Here is a 17,504-nt window from a genome sequence, read left to right on the forward strand (position 1 = left end):
CTGCCGGGGGGGCCCCCGGAACCAAAGAGAATAAAACCCGCAGCAGCATTGTCTTCCAGTCACAGTTCACCGGTTGCTTTCCAACAATTAACAGCTCCTCACGAGAGATCCCGAGTGAGAGTGAGCGTGTGCTAGCCTCTAAGAGATAAAAAGACGTGTCGAGAAGTGTCCTGCATTCAGTGTGGTGTCGTCCTCCGAGAAACCGGAAGGTGTGCATTTTTTCGAAGCAAAGGAAAGGAAACAAAAATGAAGCAGTTTGTCGTGTTGATCGCCGTTTTGGCCGTTGCGGCTGCAGCCCCTTCGGAAACCGATGGATTATTGTCCAGCGCGCTCAAATTTGTCAAAGACTGCGGCGACAAATCGATGGTGTTATGCGTCAAGGTAAGAAGGAGTTCCCCCGAGTGGCCGGTTGTGTTTTGTTTGGCGAGTTGGCTAGTGATCTTGGTTGCGATTGGAGGAGAGAAAAAACAATTGTAAAATAAAACAGGAACAATCTGCGAGTGTTATCTTGAACGCCCCACGGGAAAACATGAAAAAAGATACAGACAATGGAACATTTTCAGATTAAAAGTGAGCTCAGTGAAGTGTTTGAATTCGGTTGAAAATAATTGGATCATACTGAACACTGGTGATCGACGGTCCTCCAGACACAGGCAATGGATTACAAACTCCTACAGTGTGATGCAATGAAGGCGAAGATCTCTCGAGATCCAGTTTCTTAAAGTAGCAAATAGAAAAAAAATACGTGCAAAACAACCTAAGCAGAACGAGTTACCGTAAAGCTAGCCAACGTATGTAATTACAAAATCTACGGCTCCAGAGCAAGTTGCGGACCATGATAATTGTGATATTTAGCTGATTGATCTTAATGGCGCGGCTGTGTAGACTCTCTCTATCTCTCTCTCGTACATGTTTGTAGAAGCACAAAAACTAGGCAATCATCTCTGAGTGGTGGAAGCAATCGGGAACAAATCTGAAAACAACTCTCCCCGAATAACTGTACTCGAGCTGCGCAAAACCAGCTTGAAAACTCGCGAAACACATTGTGTCTTGTCTTGAGAGCACAGCCCGGGCCGCCTCCCAGCCTCGCAGCTCAAGTCAAAAACCTTGTCCAGCATTGGAAGGGTCCATCGGTGTGTATTGATTACTAACCTATTTTTCCTTCTATTCTTCTCGTTTTTCTCCATCCCGTGCACAACCCGTCCCCAACCCAGGAACGTGCCCTCCAGTATGTGGACGGTGCCGAGGGCGACATCGAGATCACGGAGGGAATCAAACTGGTCGAAACTGAGAAACCAACTAGCCAGGGCCGTTCGCTGAACGAAGTTGACCTGCCGCTGGAACCGGAAGCCCGCGAATCCGAAATCGACAGCCTGCTGGTCGACCGTGCCGCCCGTTTCCTCGGATCGCACACCCTCCAGTTCAAGGTCCCCAAGGACTCGATCGAGGACATGCAGCGTTCCCTGGATGAAGGTAAGCGGGGGGAATTTTCTCACGCGCATTTTTCTCGTAACTAGGGTGGTTTGGGTTGATCGAGTGGCGGAAATTACCGGGTACCTATGGGGAAATTATGACGATGATGATCGTGATGATGATGATGATGGTGAAGAAAATGATGATTACGTTTTGCTCAGGACGGCCTCTTTAGCTTGGTGCTTCGCGAGAAGAGTTAGTAAGGCACTTGGTTATTGAACTTAACCTGGCTGCTTCGCGGCGTGACTGCATGCGCGGTTGGTTGGTTATTTAGCTACTAGGTATTATCACATTATACGTCGCCGGTCGTTGTAATAACACATTTAATGGGCTAGGCGCAGTTTAAAGCCGTTAACGGGTTCGTCGCTTGGAAAATTAGCTACATTCGTGAAGATGGTCTCAAGCAATTAAATTTGGGAGCCAAAATGTTTGGAATTGGAAATTGCATACTAAAGGGAATGTAAACGAATTCGTTTTCAATCAAGTAAGTAGAAATGAAAGAATTTGCTGCCATAGTGGGCTCATAGTTTACAAATTAAGTTACTTGCGGGAGATGAATGGACCTTAATATTGAAATGCGTTTAAAGCAGTTTTGAATTACTTCCGTTAAAATTATTCCATTTTTAAACTATTTCTGCTAATATCTAAGACTAGTTACTACGACTTAATGTCCGAGCAAGTTCACCCAAAAAGATATATATCTGACAAAATGAGGTTCGTCGCCTCAAACTCGCAAAACAATTTAATTGATTTGACGAGTAATTGTAAATACACAAAATTTAGATTTTGATCTTTCCTATGCTATCTAAAGGTATTTGAAAATCACACCTTTTCTGATTAGATGACAGTGTGGTTAGTTCTAGTTTTCGAAAATTGACTTCTTAGTAGTAGGAATTTGCTCTTTTGGTTCAGTAAACTTGATCAAAAACTCATTTCTCAAATGTCTTTCGAAGGAATGAGACCTCTTCCACGAATTTTTTTTTTATTCCGAAATTATAAGGAATAACAAGCAGATTTAGGTTGTATCTTAAAACATAATTTTTAGTTATATATGTTTGGAGTTTTGTCTGTTCGCAAGAGCCACCTTCAAGAAACTTTTATACTATTATAAGTCGCCTTATCTGTTTCGAACCAAATTGCTTTAAATTTTCGATAAATTTTCTCTACAATCCTTTTTAACAGATTTGTCCTAGAAAATCGTTAAAAACGGAAAAAAATAATGCTGTCAGAAAGATTTAAGGTTTTGCTATTTTTTTTTTCATCTTAGTACCCTGTCCCTTGTTGTTCATCTTCGTATAATATGAAAAAATGAGAGACAGAGTTAAAAGTACTGTTCATGCACAAAAGAAGGAAACATCTGGCTCAAACCGGCTACTAATGTTGTACAATTCGTATGTACAAGAATTCAATAATTGATGGACACCGTTTAGAAAAGAAGCGATCAAAGCAAGGGAATGGGACGTATAAGCATGGTAGAAACGATTTATTTTAAAATCTTATAAAACCCAACAAAATGGTTTTGACTACAATTAAAAAATCACTAAAGAAGAAATTTAGTTTGTGCCAAAATTATTTACCTTAATATCCTAACCCCAGTTGTTTAACTTCGTGTAACAAAAAAAAGAAAGAGAGATGGAGCTCAATGTACTGCTCATGTACAAAAGAAGGGAACATATTGATGAAGCGTTCAACTAAATCCGAGCAGAAGGTATGAATTCGTTTAGCATGAAGGGGCTTCAAAAATAACAAAAAAAAAAGAAAAAAATAACTGATGAAAAATAGAAAAGGGGAATTTTTTCGAATCCCCAAATTTAATTTAGGGGGTTACATACCTTCTCACGAAAAAAATTTCAGGAAAGTTTGAATTTACGTAAAGGCATCAATCAGTGATTTTTTTTTAATTTCGATTATAGAGGTTTTACCCTTAAGGTCATTCGCCTTTTTCGGGTTAGAAAAATCTCTTATGAAAAATTTCTAACCCTATGTGCGGGGTCGGGACTCGAACCCAGGTGCGCTGCGTACAAGGCAATCGATTTACCAACTACGCTACGCCCACCCCATCAAGCAGTGATTTTATTGCACCAAAGTTATAGTATTTTCTAGTACATTTTTTTCAGCGTTTAAAAATATATTAATAATTGGCGGAGTCACGGCCTTTTCCCCGAAACACTTCTTATTTAGGAGGCTTGCGGTGATCACGATTGAAGACCAATAGACCAGCTAAAATTATAGAATTCCATTAGTATATGATTAATCCTCGTACCTTAACGATTAATTGAATAAATAATAATTGTTTCCTGCATTAGAGAACGTTTTCTCTAAAAAAAATACGGTTTTAGCGCTAAATATTGTATTAAAAAATTGTTATCTATAAAATAAAAATTGATACATAAAAATAATTCGAAAATAAGAAAATTTGTTGAGTGGTTTTTCGGCAATCGTGATCACGGGAAAGGTATTGTTGGAACAACGGTATTTCGAGGTAATCGAGTTTAAAATTTCAAGTTACCGAAGCGCGATTCGAAGCGCAGTAACTTTCGATCTATTTCTCAGGTATCAATGAAAATTTGGGAAAATTTTCTCAAAGGTAAGGATAGTATGTAACCCCTTAACATCATACCACAATCGATCTAAATACTGGTCGCAGTGGTTCGTCTTCTACTAAAAAACCCTTAACATTTTTCGAAATTTTTGCTAAAAAAATGGACTTTTTTCGACTTAAATCTCAAAGTGAATAGCGTTTCCGTCCCACGGAAGGAAATGATTTTGAACATGTAAGGTGTGTAATTTTTTAGCGAGTGAGGATAAAGATTGTACAGAGAATTTTGATCTTAATCTAGTTTTCAAACTTCTTATAAAGATTGAGATTGAGATTGAGAACTGCTCATGCACGAAAGAAGGAAACATCTTCCGAAATACCCACTTTGCTTTAAAGTTTGCCCAATATTTTCCTGACAAAATCGACATTTTAATGGCCTACCTGAATGTGAACTCCAATTTTAACGCATGAAAGGTAATAGTTTTCATCATGTTATACCAAAACAGGTCGAAATTGATATATTTTTACTGCTCAAAAAACATTTTTTGACAAAAAAAAACATTTTTTTAAAAGATTGGTGTGGCGATGCAGATTGTGATAGTATATTAATTAAATTTCCATGTGCTTATGCCATTGGAACAATATTTTCTCAAATTTGCATGGCAAAAAAACCTAAAAATTTTAAAATTTACAGTGAATCTCTTTTAAAGTTGTTTTGCGGTGCACATCATAACTCAAAATCTACTAGAACAATCGTTTTGAAATTCTACGCAGTTCTCCTTCACCTCATTCCCCAGATAATATTATTTTTTCCTCGATTTTTTATTTTTCGTATCACTTTGAAGCCAAAAATCCGATTTTCACTCAATAAAATCGAGAATCGCGTTATTGTAAAAATATTAATGACAATAATTTTGTACAACGCTCCTACAGTCACCTGAGCTATGATATGAAAATGATCTGTGCAAAATTTCAAAGCGATTAATCCCGGAGATTTTGAGGTATGCTGTACACTGGCATAACTCCTCATGAACCAAAAAAGGAAATTCAAACTTACAATGAAGTTACAGAAATCTAGATTTTGTTAAATTGTTCATACATAAAAGAAAGTAAAAATTCGATAAATGTGAAGGGACACCAAAGAAGAAATGAAATTTCAAAATTGCATAAATAATGGGAATTAGGGCGCCTAAATAGTGTCGAAATACCAAATTTGCTTTTAAGTTGTGGGAAGTTATTTCTCTAAAGAATACTCATCTTTCAAACGTGTTTAGTTTTTGATGCAGTATCATTTTCACTTTGTGTAAGAGAATAGTTTTTAACGTATTCTACCTAAATTTAGTGGAAATGCTTTTTTTCTATTAAATAAAGCAAATTAAATGCTGCTCATGCTTGAAAGAAGAATCAATCCAATAGAAACATATCAGTTCCAATGTTCGAAAAATAATTTAGTAGTTCTGGAGTGTCCTTTAAAACCCTATCTAGGGTGTTCCAGAACAATCATGCGCATATACCAACTACGTTAAGCTCGCTTCCATTTAAAAATGTCTCTCCTGGAAAAAATCGACCGGAATGAACAATCAGCGTAAAAATGTCAAAATTGAATAATTCTTATTTCCAACATTTTTTTTAAATTGGAAGTCGGCTAATTTACTCATATTGGGCAAAATTAAATAAACTTAAACACGAATCATCTTACAAAGAATTGCAACATTTGAAGCCTGCTAAAGATGGAGATAAATTCAGAAAAAGTTAAAAACGTGTTAAAAATATGAACATCTATATATATATATGCTTTTAAAAGACAGATTTTTCAATGAAAAAATCTAAGAATTACTCATTTCTCAAAGAAGGAGGAAAGACTTTTTGGTTTTCAAAAATCTTGCACCAAAATTAAAATTACAAAAAGTTGCTCATGTACAAAGAAAGGAAAATATCTCGAGAAAGAGTTAACCCTTCGGAAGTCACGCAAATGGCTCACTGAACGAGTTTCCGATAATCGGGATTACCGTAGTTGGTAAATCTAATAAGCTTTCCTGGGTTCTATTCCCGATTCTCGTACACAGGGTGAGGGATTTTTTTACATAAAAAATAGAATATAGCGCCAAACGTTAATCGGAACAAAAAATTTGTAAATGTCAAGTGAAGTGGTGATGAAAAATTAAAGAACAACTCGTGTATAAAAGAAGGAAAAATTGAATAGTTTTCTAACATAGCTTGGAAAATGTAGATTATATATAATTAATCAACGAAAATAATAAATAACACTTGAAGCAATAATTAATTCAAACTCTGAAGCTGTTTACAACATGGGAATGCGACAAAGGAAATTTATATAACAAACTTCAATAATTAAGCATAGGTGCATGCTCAATAAAAGTAAAAAGCCTAAAGAACTTTGCGAGTTTATAGGAAATAAATCTTTTCCATTATTCGAAATTAGCATAGATTGTTGGTTTGTATTTTTGGGGCTTTAACCTTAAAGGTCGTATAAATATACTAACATATTAAAATGATCACCGGCATTGAAGATAAAAGACTCCTTCAAAAATTTCACAACGAAACGTTTTTCCAACCCTTCAGAATTGGTAATATTTGGTAGGACCTTTGCAAGTCGAAAAATATTACAGCCGTATTTTTTTTGTTTTTTTCTTTTTTTGGACCGACATTTTGAGCTATAGACTGGTTTATAGAAATCAATAACTTGCGAACCACAAAACTGAATATTTTTGTTGACTCTTCAAATGAGATTTTTTAAATCTAAAAAAAAATCATTGTTACGCATTACACACTACGAAATGCGTGCATGCAGACGATGGAGACGCATGATAGTTTACGAATATTTTTAAAATTTTTGCATAATCTTTGGAATTAACTTCGAAATATTGCTAATTTTCGGCATTTAAAAAAAATTGAATATCTTTCAATTGAAAATAAAAAAAAATTGCAGTGAAATTCAAGGAACACAAATTGTGACGCAATTGTTCTAATCGAAATGAAATATTTTTCTTGAATTCACAGCGGTTCCGAAGTCAGGCAGTTTAAACATATAAACGACTGTCTTAGTCGGTTCAAAAAGAGCGTAGTTGGTGAATCAATTACCCTATACGCAGCGTCCCAAACCCGCAAATCGGGTTAAATTTTTTTTGAAAAAAAAGCTATTTCTATATTCCGCGAAGAGGCGAGCGACCCTTTATGATCAAAAAAAAAAGCAATCCATCCGTCGTGATGCAAAAACATGTGAATTGTCTAATAAAACTCTTTTAGCCGAAAGCGAGAGTACAACACCTTTATAACCGCGTAAAATCAGCTAAAATAATTTCTGTCAGCTTTTCCTTCTTTTGCACATGAGCAGTTCTTTGGAATGTTGGTATTGCTATTAGATGTGTTCTTCATATGTAACCAAAGTTTTTGTTGTTAATTTTACACATTCAAAACGCACCCTGCTCCTTTCTTGGAGAGGGTCTTGTTTGATAAGGAAAACTTGATTCGTAAGTAATTTGGTTTCGAGCTGATATAAGATGTCAATATTTCAAGCATGTATAAAACATTTGAAGCAAAATAAAAAAAAATTCGTTGGATTTCAAAAGTCCAAGCAGCCGGCATAGCCGAGTTGGTAAGCTGATAGTCTTATACGCAGCTCACTTGGCTTCGGTTCCCCGAAATCTATTGATGCGAGAAAACTAAAAAAACGGGAAATGGTCCGAAAATCCAAAGCTGTGAATTGAAACAAAAGAAGAACTCAAGTATGGAGTACTAAGCGGCATTTTTAATTTGTGTTACGATTGAGCTCGAATTTTACGTAGTGGTTTTTTATCGAGTTCAGTAAATGATTTGCGGTATATCGATCACTTTGTACGCAGCTCACCTGGGTTCGATTCGCAATCTCACATATAAGGTTGGAGATTTTCCTTAAGAGATGTTTTTAACCTGAAAAAAGGCGAAGACCTTAAGGTTGAAACCTCTACAATGGAATTTTTGTTTAATGATTATTGTTACTATGTTTTAATTGCCGCAAGGCTCTACTGTATCGATTTTGTTGGCTATTTTGGGCAAATTTGAGACTAAGAGAAACGAAAGCAATGAAATTGAAAGACGGATAGGTATTCTAGAGCGAGTCAGTTATAAACTAAGAACGGAAAACTAGGACTAGGCAGGCTCATATGGACATGATCGAAAGGAAATGGCAAGAGTCTTTTGCCTTCTGCCAAGTAGGAGTTGGGCGTTGCACCCAAGTCTACCGCATGGTCATTGATAGAGCATAACTCATCATCATGTTTTACCGCCCCCGCCGGATTAATGATTATTGCGCAGAAGGCCTCCGTTATGGTACTTGAAGCCGATATTTACGGTGTAGAGAATTGAAGGAGTTTCACAAAGTAGGATTTTTTATCAGACAATCTCTGAACGGATTTTTTTATTAGCTCAACAATCTGTTTTGAAATATTTTAGGTTAGATTCGCTTTTTTATTAACACTTGTTTTGATGGAAACTTGCACATTTGAAGTGAGCATTCGGTGAAATGGGATTTGGCAAAATAACACAAATCGGTTATAAATATCCAGTAATTTCGGCATCTTTCAACGTTGTAAAAATCATAGCAAAGCAGTTTCTTAGAATTTTATTTTGACTTCGTTAATTATTTTTAAGTTTAACTTTCCTCTTTGTAATCTTAATTTTTTTTGTCCATAAAAAAGACCCCAATTTGTATTTTTCGTAATTAATTTTAGTTCTTTCGTCATTTAGTTGTTAACTTGTCGATTTCGTATCATCGGCATGGTGCAACCGACTTGATCGCAACATACATCAGGAAGACTGGCAACTCTGTCCAGCAGACAGGAACAGCAACACCTTTTATGCGTAAGGGAGGTACTTTTCATAGTGATATATGCACACATACTTTTACATTGGGCTTCTTACCTTGTTACAACAATGGTGCTGTAACCTCTGTCGCTTATCGTTTGAATGGGGAAAGGAAAGTGATGTCAGTTTTGTTGATATGTAGTCTTCGTAATGACAAATATTATTATCGGCGAAATGACCGTCAAGGGAATGGCACTCCGTGAAACGATCGGGAAATATTTGTTTTTTGTTTATTTTTAACACTTTACCATAGTTGTAGCTTTCGTGTCAATTATTCGGCGAAATGAATTTCAACATATAACAGACGATAAAGCTTATATGCAAAAACTTGTGTAAGTACTTCGAGCTGCCATTTTCAATATACCAGGTGACTAAAACAGATTCATCAGATGTTTGCATGTAGCGCAGCGATCGATGCTATTAGCCTGTACACACTGACGCTGTCGACTAATAGAGCGACCTAAAGTGCCCAGTTAAGCTCAGCCGGAAATGAACTGGAATTCCGGCTGGTTCCAGTTCGCATTCCGGCTCCAGTGACACAACCAATTCTAGTCAGAATCGGTTGTGTCACTGGAGCCGGAATAGGAACTGGAACCAGCCAGAATTCCAGTTCAGTTCCGGCTGAACTTTACTGAGTGACTGTTACTGTGAGCCGTGTTTGCCAACACTTCCATTAAACTGTGAAGCAATGTTTGTAAACACGGCTCGTAGTAATAGTCGTTTTATGTCGACTTCATAAGCGTGCACACTGCATAGGCCAATACGGGCAATATATAACTGTGAAACTACGTGTAACAAAAAGTTGAGAAAGTGGTAGTAGTTAGCCACCGATTTACAAAGCATATCTTCAAAGTTTACACAAGTTTTTAAATATATTTTGTTCCTGTCAAAATGTATGTTATCAGTGGGATAATCTTTGACGAAACACACTAAGCCCACCTTTGCTTGGAGTAAATATTGGTTTTAATGGCCTAGGTTTTATCTTTTGAACAGGAAACCAATCTGAAACTACTTCCAGCTACAGACACTTTATACACAGACTTGCGGAGACAAAAACAGTAAAACTAGTAACTCTGAATATTTACTAACATCGGGGAAGATCCAGGGATGCCATTATGCCAGATTTATCTGGCACAGCCAGAGTTTTTGACAGCTTCCAGACAAAAAGACAAACCTCTCATTCTGCCAGATTTTTAAATTTTAGAAGCTTCTACACGCACATTTTGGAAATTTGGGTAATAATGTCCCAAATTTTACAAAAATCCATGAATGCAGGTTCTATGAAAACTAAAATGTATACAAAATTTCGATGACTTTGAGGTCGCGATGACTTTGAGGTGCCAGATTTTGCCAGACATTTTTAGTTGAACTGCCAGATTTTCTTTGAAAAATAATGGCAACCCTGGGAAGATCCCATAAGCTTTGCATGGGCTTCCCTCTTTACTTCCCCTAACAATACCATCCTGCTCTTTTGCTAGCTGCAGTTTTTGACAGTCCGTTTGGCTGCATTTTTGACACTTCACTATACTGTGTATAAAGTGTCTGTACTTCCAGCCGTTATTTTTCAACCCGTAACCTCAAAACCTACTGGCCACTTTGTTCAATTGCTAGTGAAATTACTCATAGATCCACTTCCAAAAGGGGATATAATTATCGTAATTTTTACTCACATCTATACCATAGGTTCTCTCCATTTACATCCTCCGGTGGGTTTTAAGACACTCATCAATTGGCTTAATAATAGCTTTCTTTTTTTATGCTTGGATATTTTCGACTGAATTTGGTTTTAACTGCGGAAGTGTGTTACAAGGTGGTGGGGTCAGTAATTTAGCTTAAGAGGTTAGGAATTAAGCATTGGTACATGAAGACAAAAGTATATGAACACAATGCAATGAAATCCTCAATACCGCAATTGGAACAGCTCTCCGGACCACCCAGGAAAGCTTTTATTTTCAAGCTAGAAGGTCCAAGTTTACCAAATTGATAAGCGCAGGTCGTGAACAAAGAATATTTTATTGTGCGAAGAGAAAAGTTAAAAAAAATCAGAGCACAACGAACGAAGTTCAGTTTTGAAGTTCAGGCTATCAAAAATTACTGTAATTTTTACGAAGCCACTGGCAACTTAATCTTGATTTTTTGCCGATCTTTCCAATCATGAATTACGCACTCAAAACAGAAACTACTTGCGTTAAGGGGCAAGTGAAAAATATATAAGAATCAATTTTGGTGAAATCCAGGGGGTGTCATCCCTGTCATCCGCTATGAAGATATACAGACTTTGGCAGTAGTCAACATATATGGGCCCAGCAGCTTCTATGCCTATGTCGCCTATGTAACAGTATTGGGTTGTTTTAATTTTAACAATGATTGATGTTGACTAGGACAAAATAGCCGTCTAGCAGGGGCCTGGGTGAAATTGATAAAAGATAAATGAAAATCTAGTTCATTCTTGCGAAAAATCTTTTGTGGTACTTAATTTTAGACCACCTTAGTCAATTATTTTTCGTCGAAATTGCAAGGTAAATAAATTTTAAATGTTAGGAAGTTACTGAAATGTTATTACCGATCAGGGTTTTGCGTTTACTTCATTGGAGTTTCATTTCTTCGAACATTAGGTTGAGACAAGTGAGCCGTTTAGGTTGGAACACCATGCACTTACACATGCGTACAAGCTTGCATACAAGCATTTTACTTGTTAAAACTGTGGTAGGGTTTGGCAGTATTTTTATGGCCCAGACCGAATGTGTTTTTATGTCATATTCCGGAGTTCTACACGAAACCGCAGATTTGAAACTAACGGTACTTGAGAGATCTTTCAAGACGATAAGATCATACAAACTAATGCGAACGTTTTGTATTCTATGGAAAGATCAAATACGGTAGTAATGGGGGTAGAATGCTTGACTTGAAGTTGATAAAAGTTCCACGCGGAACCGGGTTTGAGCTTTACGCTGACAAAAGTATTGTAACGGTACAAGTGAGAACTTTCATATTAGTGTAAGAGCATATACACACAACAACATTCGCTCTTCGATTTCAGCCATATTTTGCTAAATTTTCATCAACTGAAAGACTCGGCAATCCACAATAGGGAAAGCTCATATATTTGGCTCTAATCAGGCAATCCATGTGACATTCCTAATCAGCTGATTATTTCATGTTTGTTTCTTCTGACATTACTCGGTTGGGCACGAAGTCCAACGAAATCGTCGATTCAATCAAACGCCAAACAAATCGAGCTTACGAAAAATGTTCGTTGAACGGGTTTTTTCTTCGCATGAGCAGAGCAAAACAAACTTGTTAACAAAAGCCACCACTGTATTGTCAAACAAACTTTTTGATTGACTAATCGAGCTTAAGCTTGTGCGACCACCCCTGGCTGCTACTCCGTTATCGATCGGGACTAGCTGAAGTTGCACAGGGAATCAGTAGGATAATTATGCTTGGGAGTAGCGAAACATCTTTCAATGTGCAACTCCTGGTAATCCTAAAGTGTTTCTGATCAATACCGGCGCCGGCCAGGCCCGAACGTAGATCGCGGAAGGAAAGGGAAGGAATTGTTAGACCGATACTTGCTTTTGCTAGAGGCCGTATATACTACTGCGCACTCCACAAGTATCACGTTAGGAGGATATTTTTGCTAGTAGAGTGTAGAAGTTGGATATATTTCTTCTTTACCGACGCCAGAGAGGTGATTCCACTACCTGGACTAAATATCGATCCACCAATTTCATGGACCGGGGACCAACGGCTTTACTTCCCTTCCGAAGGAAGACGTGACCACAGATTTTTTCACCTCAGAAAAATCTCAACGACCTCGGCTGGAATTGAACCCAGGCCAACTGGAATGAGTGGCGGTCACGCTTACCACTCAACCACCGCTGTCGTCAAATTTTTTGATTGACTAATTCAATTCACAAACTAATTCACAGTAATCAAACCCGAAATACTGAGAATTCAGTAATAGCACTGCCAATTTGACAATGTCATCTACTGACTTACAGCAAAGTGAATCTGTCAAATGAGATAAATTCAAATTGTTGAACTGTCGGCATCCGGTATTTTTGAAATATTCGGGAAATTTTGCTGACTTTCAGCGGAATAAATTTGGTGTGTAGTCTTGCGTACACTCCTTGTATAGACTTATCCAGCTGCGTTGGAATTGTGCCGTTTTGACACTCGAATTGCGGGGAAAACAAATCGTTTGCACGGCGAATTGGGAGCAAACTGTTCTGGGCTTAAGGGGAGGGCGTTAGTATAAAAATTAGAGATCTCAGTGCGCGTATTTTAAACGTCAGATATCTCAATTTATTAAGCAATGTCAGAGACAATGACACAAATTCAGGGGTTAGTAAAGACAATCAGAAAATCTCCCGAATCAAGGAAGTATCAAGTTAATCGAACCAATACGAATTGAACATTACGCAATAATGATTAGGTAATATAAAAAATGTGAAACTGTGCCTCACTGCCATTTGCTCACGTCTCCGCTGTCAAAACTCGCAAGATCCGGGTTATGCAATCACCAGTCGCGGATCCGATCACGTAACGTATGCCATCATCATAGGATTTGAGCGTGGCACGAAGTGCCCCGAACGAAATAAAAAGCAAACCCCCCTGCAACAATTACTCCGTTATGTAAAACCGCAACCGAAATCGAAAGTTCCGGAACTTTCACTCTCGATCAACCCGAACCGGATTTACCATTTACCATTTAGCAACAAGCGACAACCACCATCTAAACTGCATCTCTTTTTTTCCCCTCTCTCTGTGTCTCTTCTCCATTCCAGCTCGCGGCAAGAAGAAGAAGGTCAAGAAGCTGCTCCTGCCCCTGCTGCTGTTGCTGAAGCTGAAGGCCGCCGCCCTGCTCCCACTGGCCATCGGATTCCTTGCCCTGATCGCCTTCAAGGCTCTGATCGTCGGCAAGATCGCCCTGATCCTGTCCGCCATCATCGGTCTGAAGAAGCTGTTCGACAAGAAGCCCGAACAGAGCTACGAGGTCGTCGCCCACCCGCACTACTCGCACTCGACCTCCTTCGACGATCACCATGGATACGCACGTTCCCTGGATGCTCAGAATCTGGCCTACTCTGCTCACACCCAGTAAGCTTGCCATAATGCTGTGTAGCGAGAATTAGTGCCTCCCCTATTCCCCCTTCACCAGTACTTCGTTCCAAACCCTAACTGAACCCACACTCTTCTCTTACAATGCTTTCCCTCTGGGTCTAAAACCGCTGTCTCTTTTTCTCTAATAAGATCCTTCCGAAGTCGAACCTCCCGCACAGTCACGCTCACGTGATTCGGACTGGTTGCGACGACTACTAGTTAAGTAGGTTTCAATTCTTGGTCATCCCATTACCGAAAACCCCCTGTGACCCGGCCGGGTTCGGTCTGAAAGCCACCCGTGCAAACACACTCACACACACTCTTAGATTAATTTAATTTATTTGCGATGAGAAGAAAAAGCGTATTTAATAATTTATTTTGCTCGAGAATATTTATTTAGATTATTTGTTTTTAAAAGTAGTTTTTTCTCTTCTTCTCTCAAACTGTTCTCGTCTAATCTACTACCCAACTGTCGCTGCGACGCTTCTCCTAGATTCTATGCATGTGTCATTTTTTCCTATTTTCTTAATACCAAATAATGCTCACTGAAAAAAAAATCACGATTACGGATTAAAAGGCCTAGAAGAAGTACAGACGACGGCAGTCTTTGAGAACACTTTGACAAAGAAAAAAACATAAAAGCGAAAATACGTAAAGTTCAAAATAGTTGTAAATCGGAGTGAATCTCATCCGCACAGTATGTCAGTAATCTGAGATCTTTAGCTTTAGCTCATAGCCAATAGTAACGGATCATTGAAGAAAGAAAACTAAACATGCCAAAAACAAACAAACAAAACAAAAAAACAATCACCTCAAACGCCTTGATAGCCTCGAAGAAAACATGCAGAAAGCAAGACTGTACAGACGCTGACTGAAACTGGTTGGGTGTTCCGAGGTGTCACGTTCCTTCAAGTTTGGTTAAAGCCAAGTTTGGAAAACGTACCGGAGCTCAAATCTAGCGAATTGTGTGACCGTTATCGTAAGCGGATCATCGCGATTTGCATTGTTTCAGGGCACTCGACCCACGGACCTGGTGTCCACCCTCCCAATGGACTGATTAAAATCAAAATACTCGTGAAACATAAAAGTTTATATTAAACTGTAGTAAGGTGACTTCTCTTGCACTAGAAAACGAACCCTCTCTCGTCCTATCAACTCTCTAGTAGGCGCCCCATTCGGCGCTTCGAAACTTTACCAAAACACCCATACTCAAGATAGAATAAACTTTCTCTACCTCGGATCTCCTAGAGAGCCGTTTAACCCCAACGCACGCGATAACGCGATATTAGTATTTCAATTGTTCATTTAAATGCTCAAATAACTGAATTCTTCATTCTACTGTCAAACTGCCTTCGAATCTACCGATAACATCAGTCGAATCTATTCTCTCTTTTTAACTTGCTCTTTCACTCTCTTTTCTCTCACACTTCTCTAACGTCTCCAACGCGTGCCCTCTCAGCGTGTCACAAAAGAAAAAAAGCTTACAAATTCTTAAAAACAAATAACTATTGCAAAAAAAAACCTTCTTGTAAGAATGATCTGTTCTGTTATTTATTGTTTAAATTATTGAATGAAAAGAAGAAAAAAACACACAATCAGCTCACATGAAAAGAATGAAATAAAGATGAAAATTGAAAAATTATTAAATTCGTTCTCGTACGCTGCTGGCGATGCGTCAATTCATCAGCAACCCAGAAAGAAATTCCCTTCAAGCGAACATTGACCCCATCCCCGCACGGCCAAAAGAGAAATCTCTTCAACAACAACAACAACCACATCCAGTTCTGGCTCTCAAACCGAAACAGTCCTTGAGTTGCATTTTTGTCGGTCAGAGACCTCCTCCATATAAGCCCGCACTGTGCACTGGTTTTATTTTCTCCCCCCTTCCTTTCGTTCCTTCTTGTGGCGTTCGCAGCACACAAAACCAAAAACCGGCTTTCCTGCGAAAGTAAAAAGTCATAAGAGAACCCTCTCCCCTCCCGCTTGTCGCAACTCCCCCGCGTTCCAGTGTCCAATCATATAAAAGTGGTCCGGGAATTCGACCCTCATGGGAAACGATCATCGAAACCCATTGTCCGTCCACTTGTGGGGGGTCGTCGGTTGGGCTTAACTACAGTCCGAGTCACGATGACCGAGGGAAAGTTTCGGGTCTCTCGCCATTGATCGAAAGTTTCGGCGACGGCGGTCGCGGTAGAATTGAAACGAAACACCCACGGCTTCGGTGCTTTGTATTCATTTGTTTTCTTTTTGTTCGATATCGAAATAAAGATACCGGCGATACCGAAACACACGCACCTTTGGCATGTGTGTAGGATCGAGGAGAAAGTTACATTCAGTGATCGCGGTCAACCGCCCCCCCCCCTCCCTGCCGATACCCAGCATACCTCCGAATGCCGATAATATTTACGTTTATTAATTAAAACAATGTTAATGCGTTCGGGCCGGGTGCCGGTCAGTCGATCGCTTTCCCGCATCGCATCGTAGTACGGTGAGCGTGCCCCGATGTCGGTCATTCAACACTTGATATAGGCGGGAGGATCGTATAGCGACGCGAGTCAGTCAAAATCAAAAAAAAAACCGAAGAAAACGATCGCTTTACGGTGTGATTGCGTGGAGGAATTGGATGGACGAATGGTGGCACGAGAGGTGATGTCCCTTTTGTTTATTCGCTGCGGGTAGTAGGTCTCGTTGAAGCGGATGGCTGTTGGAAATCGAACAGCGCTGGGTGGTGCCGAATTTTAAGTGGAAGTTTCACTTTCTTTGGAAATGTAAATTAAATGTAAAATCAATTGCTACTGGACCGCCCGAATAATTATTGGTAGTGGTTCGAGCAGAATAGGTCAAGACAGCGTCCGTGGAACAGCACAGAGTGAGTGTTTCATTCGGTAGATAAAGGGTGGACGGTCAAACATATTTAAGTGCACGCTGATTGTGTTGTAATGTAAATGGATAAACTCTTGATTAGGTTTCCGATATCCCCATTACGAATTGTCTGCTTTACGTTTCATGATTTTGTACGCGGTGTACTTTGTTTAACGCCGATTTGTCTTAAACTGTTTCTCATTTCTAACTATTTCCTGAGTTTTTTTTTGAGGTTCTGCTTAACAACTAGGTAATACTTTCATGAAAATATTTAAGAGATGGCACCGCTTCGGTGGTGGCTAACGTGAATTTAAATGTATTGGAAAAAATATTAAAACTTGGGATTTTGGAGAAAATATACTGTAGTTGTGAAATGGATACACATTTGATGCAGAAAAAATATGGGAACTGTTTGTAGAGGTTTATTTAGATACTTACTTGGAAATTTTCATATAAAATAAAACTAAAAAACTGTTTGCGCCTCTACATTTTACCCCTTAGTTTCCACCAAGAAAAGTATTTCGTCTTTCTCTCGCAACTCTCTGTTTCATTCATTTTGACAGCAGATACCCCACTCATCGCAATCGGAATGTTTTCTCTTAGAATTTCAGCGCAAATGTAACAACCAATTCGAAAACCGATTTATTTAGAATGGGTTGTT

General features: G+C 38.7%; 1 protein-coding gene across 1 annotated transcript; it reads left to right on the top strand.

Moving 5' to 3' along the window:
* Positions 1 to 246: 246 nt before the first annotated feature.
* On the top strand, positions 247 to 15,575 carry LOC131676283 (uncharacterized). Its single transcript, XM_058955402.1, has 3 exons — positions 247 to 381; positions 1,215 to 1,473; positions 13,666 to 15,575. The coding sequence occupies exons 1-3, from the start codon at positions 247 to 249 to the stop codon at positions 13,980 to 13,982; spliced, it is 711 nt and encodes a 236-aa protein (XP_058811385.1). The 3' UTR covers positions 13,983 to 15,575.
* The last annotated feature ends 1,929 nt before the right edge of the window (positions 15,576 to 17,504 follow it).

This window comes from Topomyia yanbarensis, chromosome 1 (assembly GCF_030247195.1).
Source record: "Topomyia yanbarensis strain Yona2022 chromosome 1, ASM3024719v1, whole genome shotgun sequence".
NCBI lineage: Eukaryota > Metazoa > Arthropoda > Insecta > Diptera > Culicidae > Topomyia > Topomyia yanbarensis.

Bases quoted from the DNA above. Each gene is read 5' to 3' on its own strand.
- LOC131676283 (XM_058955402.1), top strand. From the start codon at position 247: ATGAAGCAGTTTGTCGTGTTGATCGCCGTTTTGGCCGTTGCGGCTGCA. The intron at 382-1,214 runs GTAAGAAGGAGT...TCCCCAACCCAG, and splicing joins CGATGGTGTTATGCGTCAAG to GAACGTGCCCTCCAGTATGT. The intron at 1,474-13,665 runs GTAAGCGGGGGG...TCTCCATTCCAG, and splicing joins GCAGCGTTCCCTGGATGAAG to CTCGCGGCAAGAAGAAGAAG.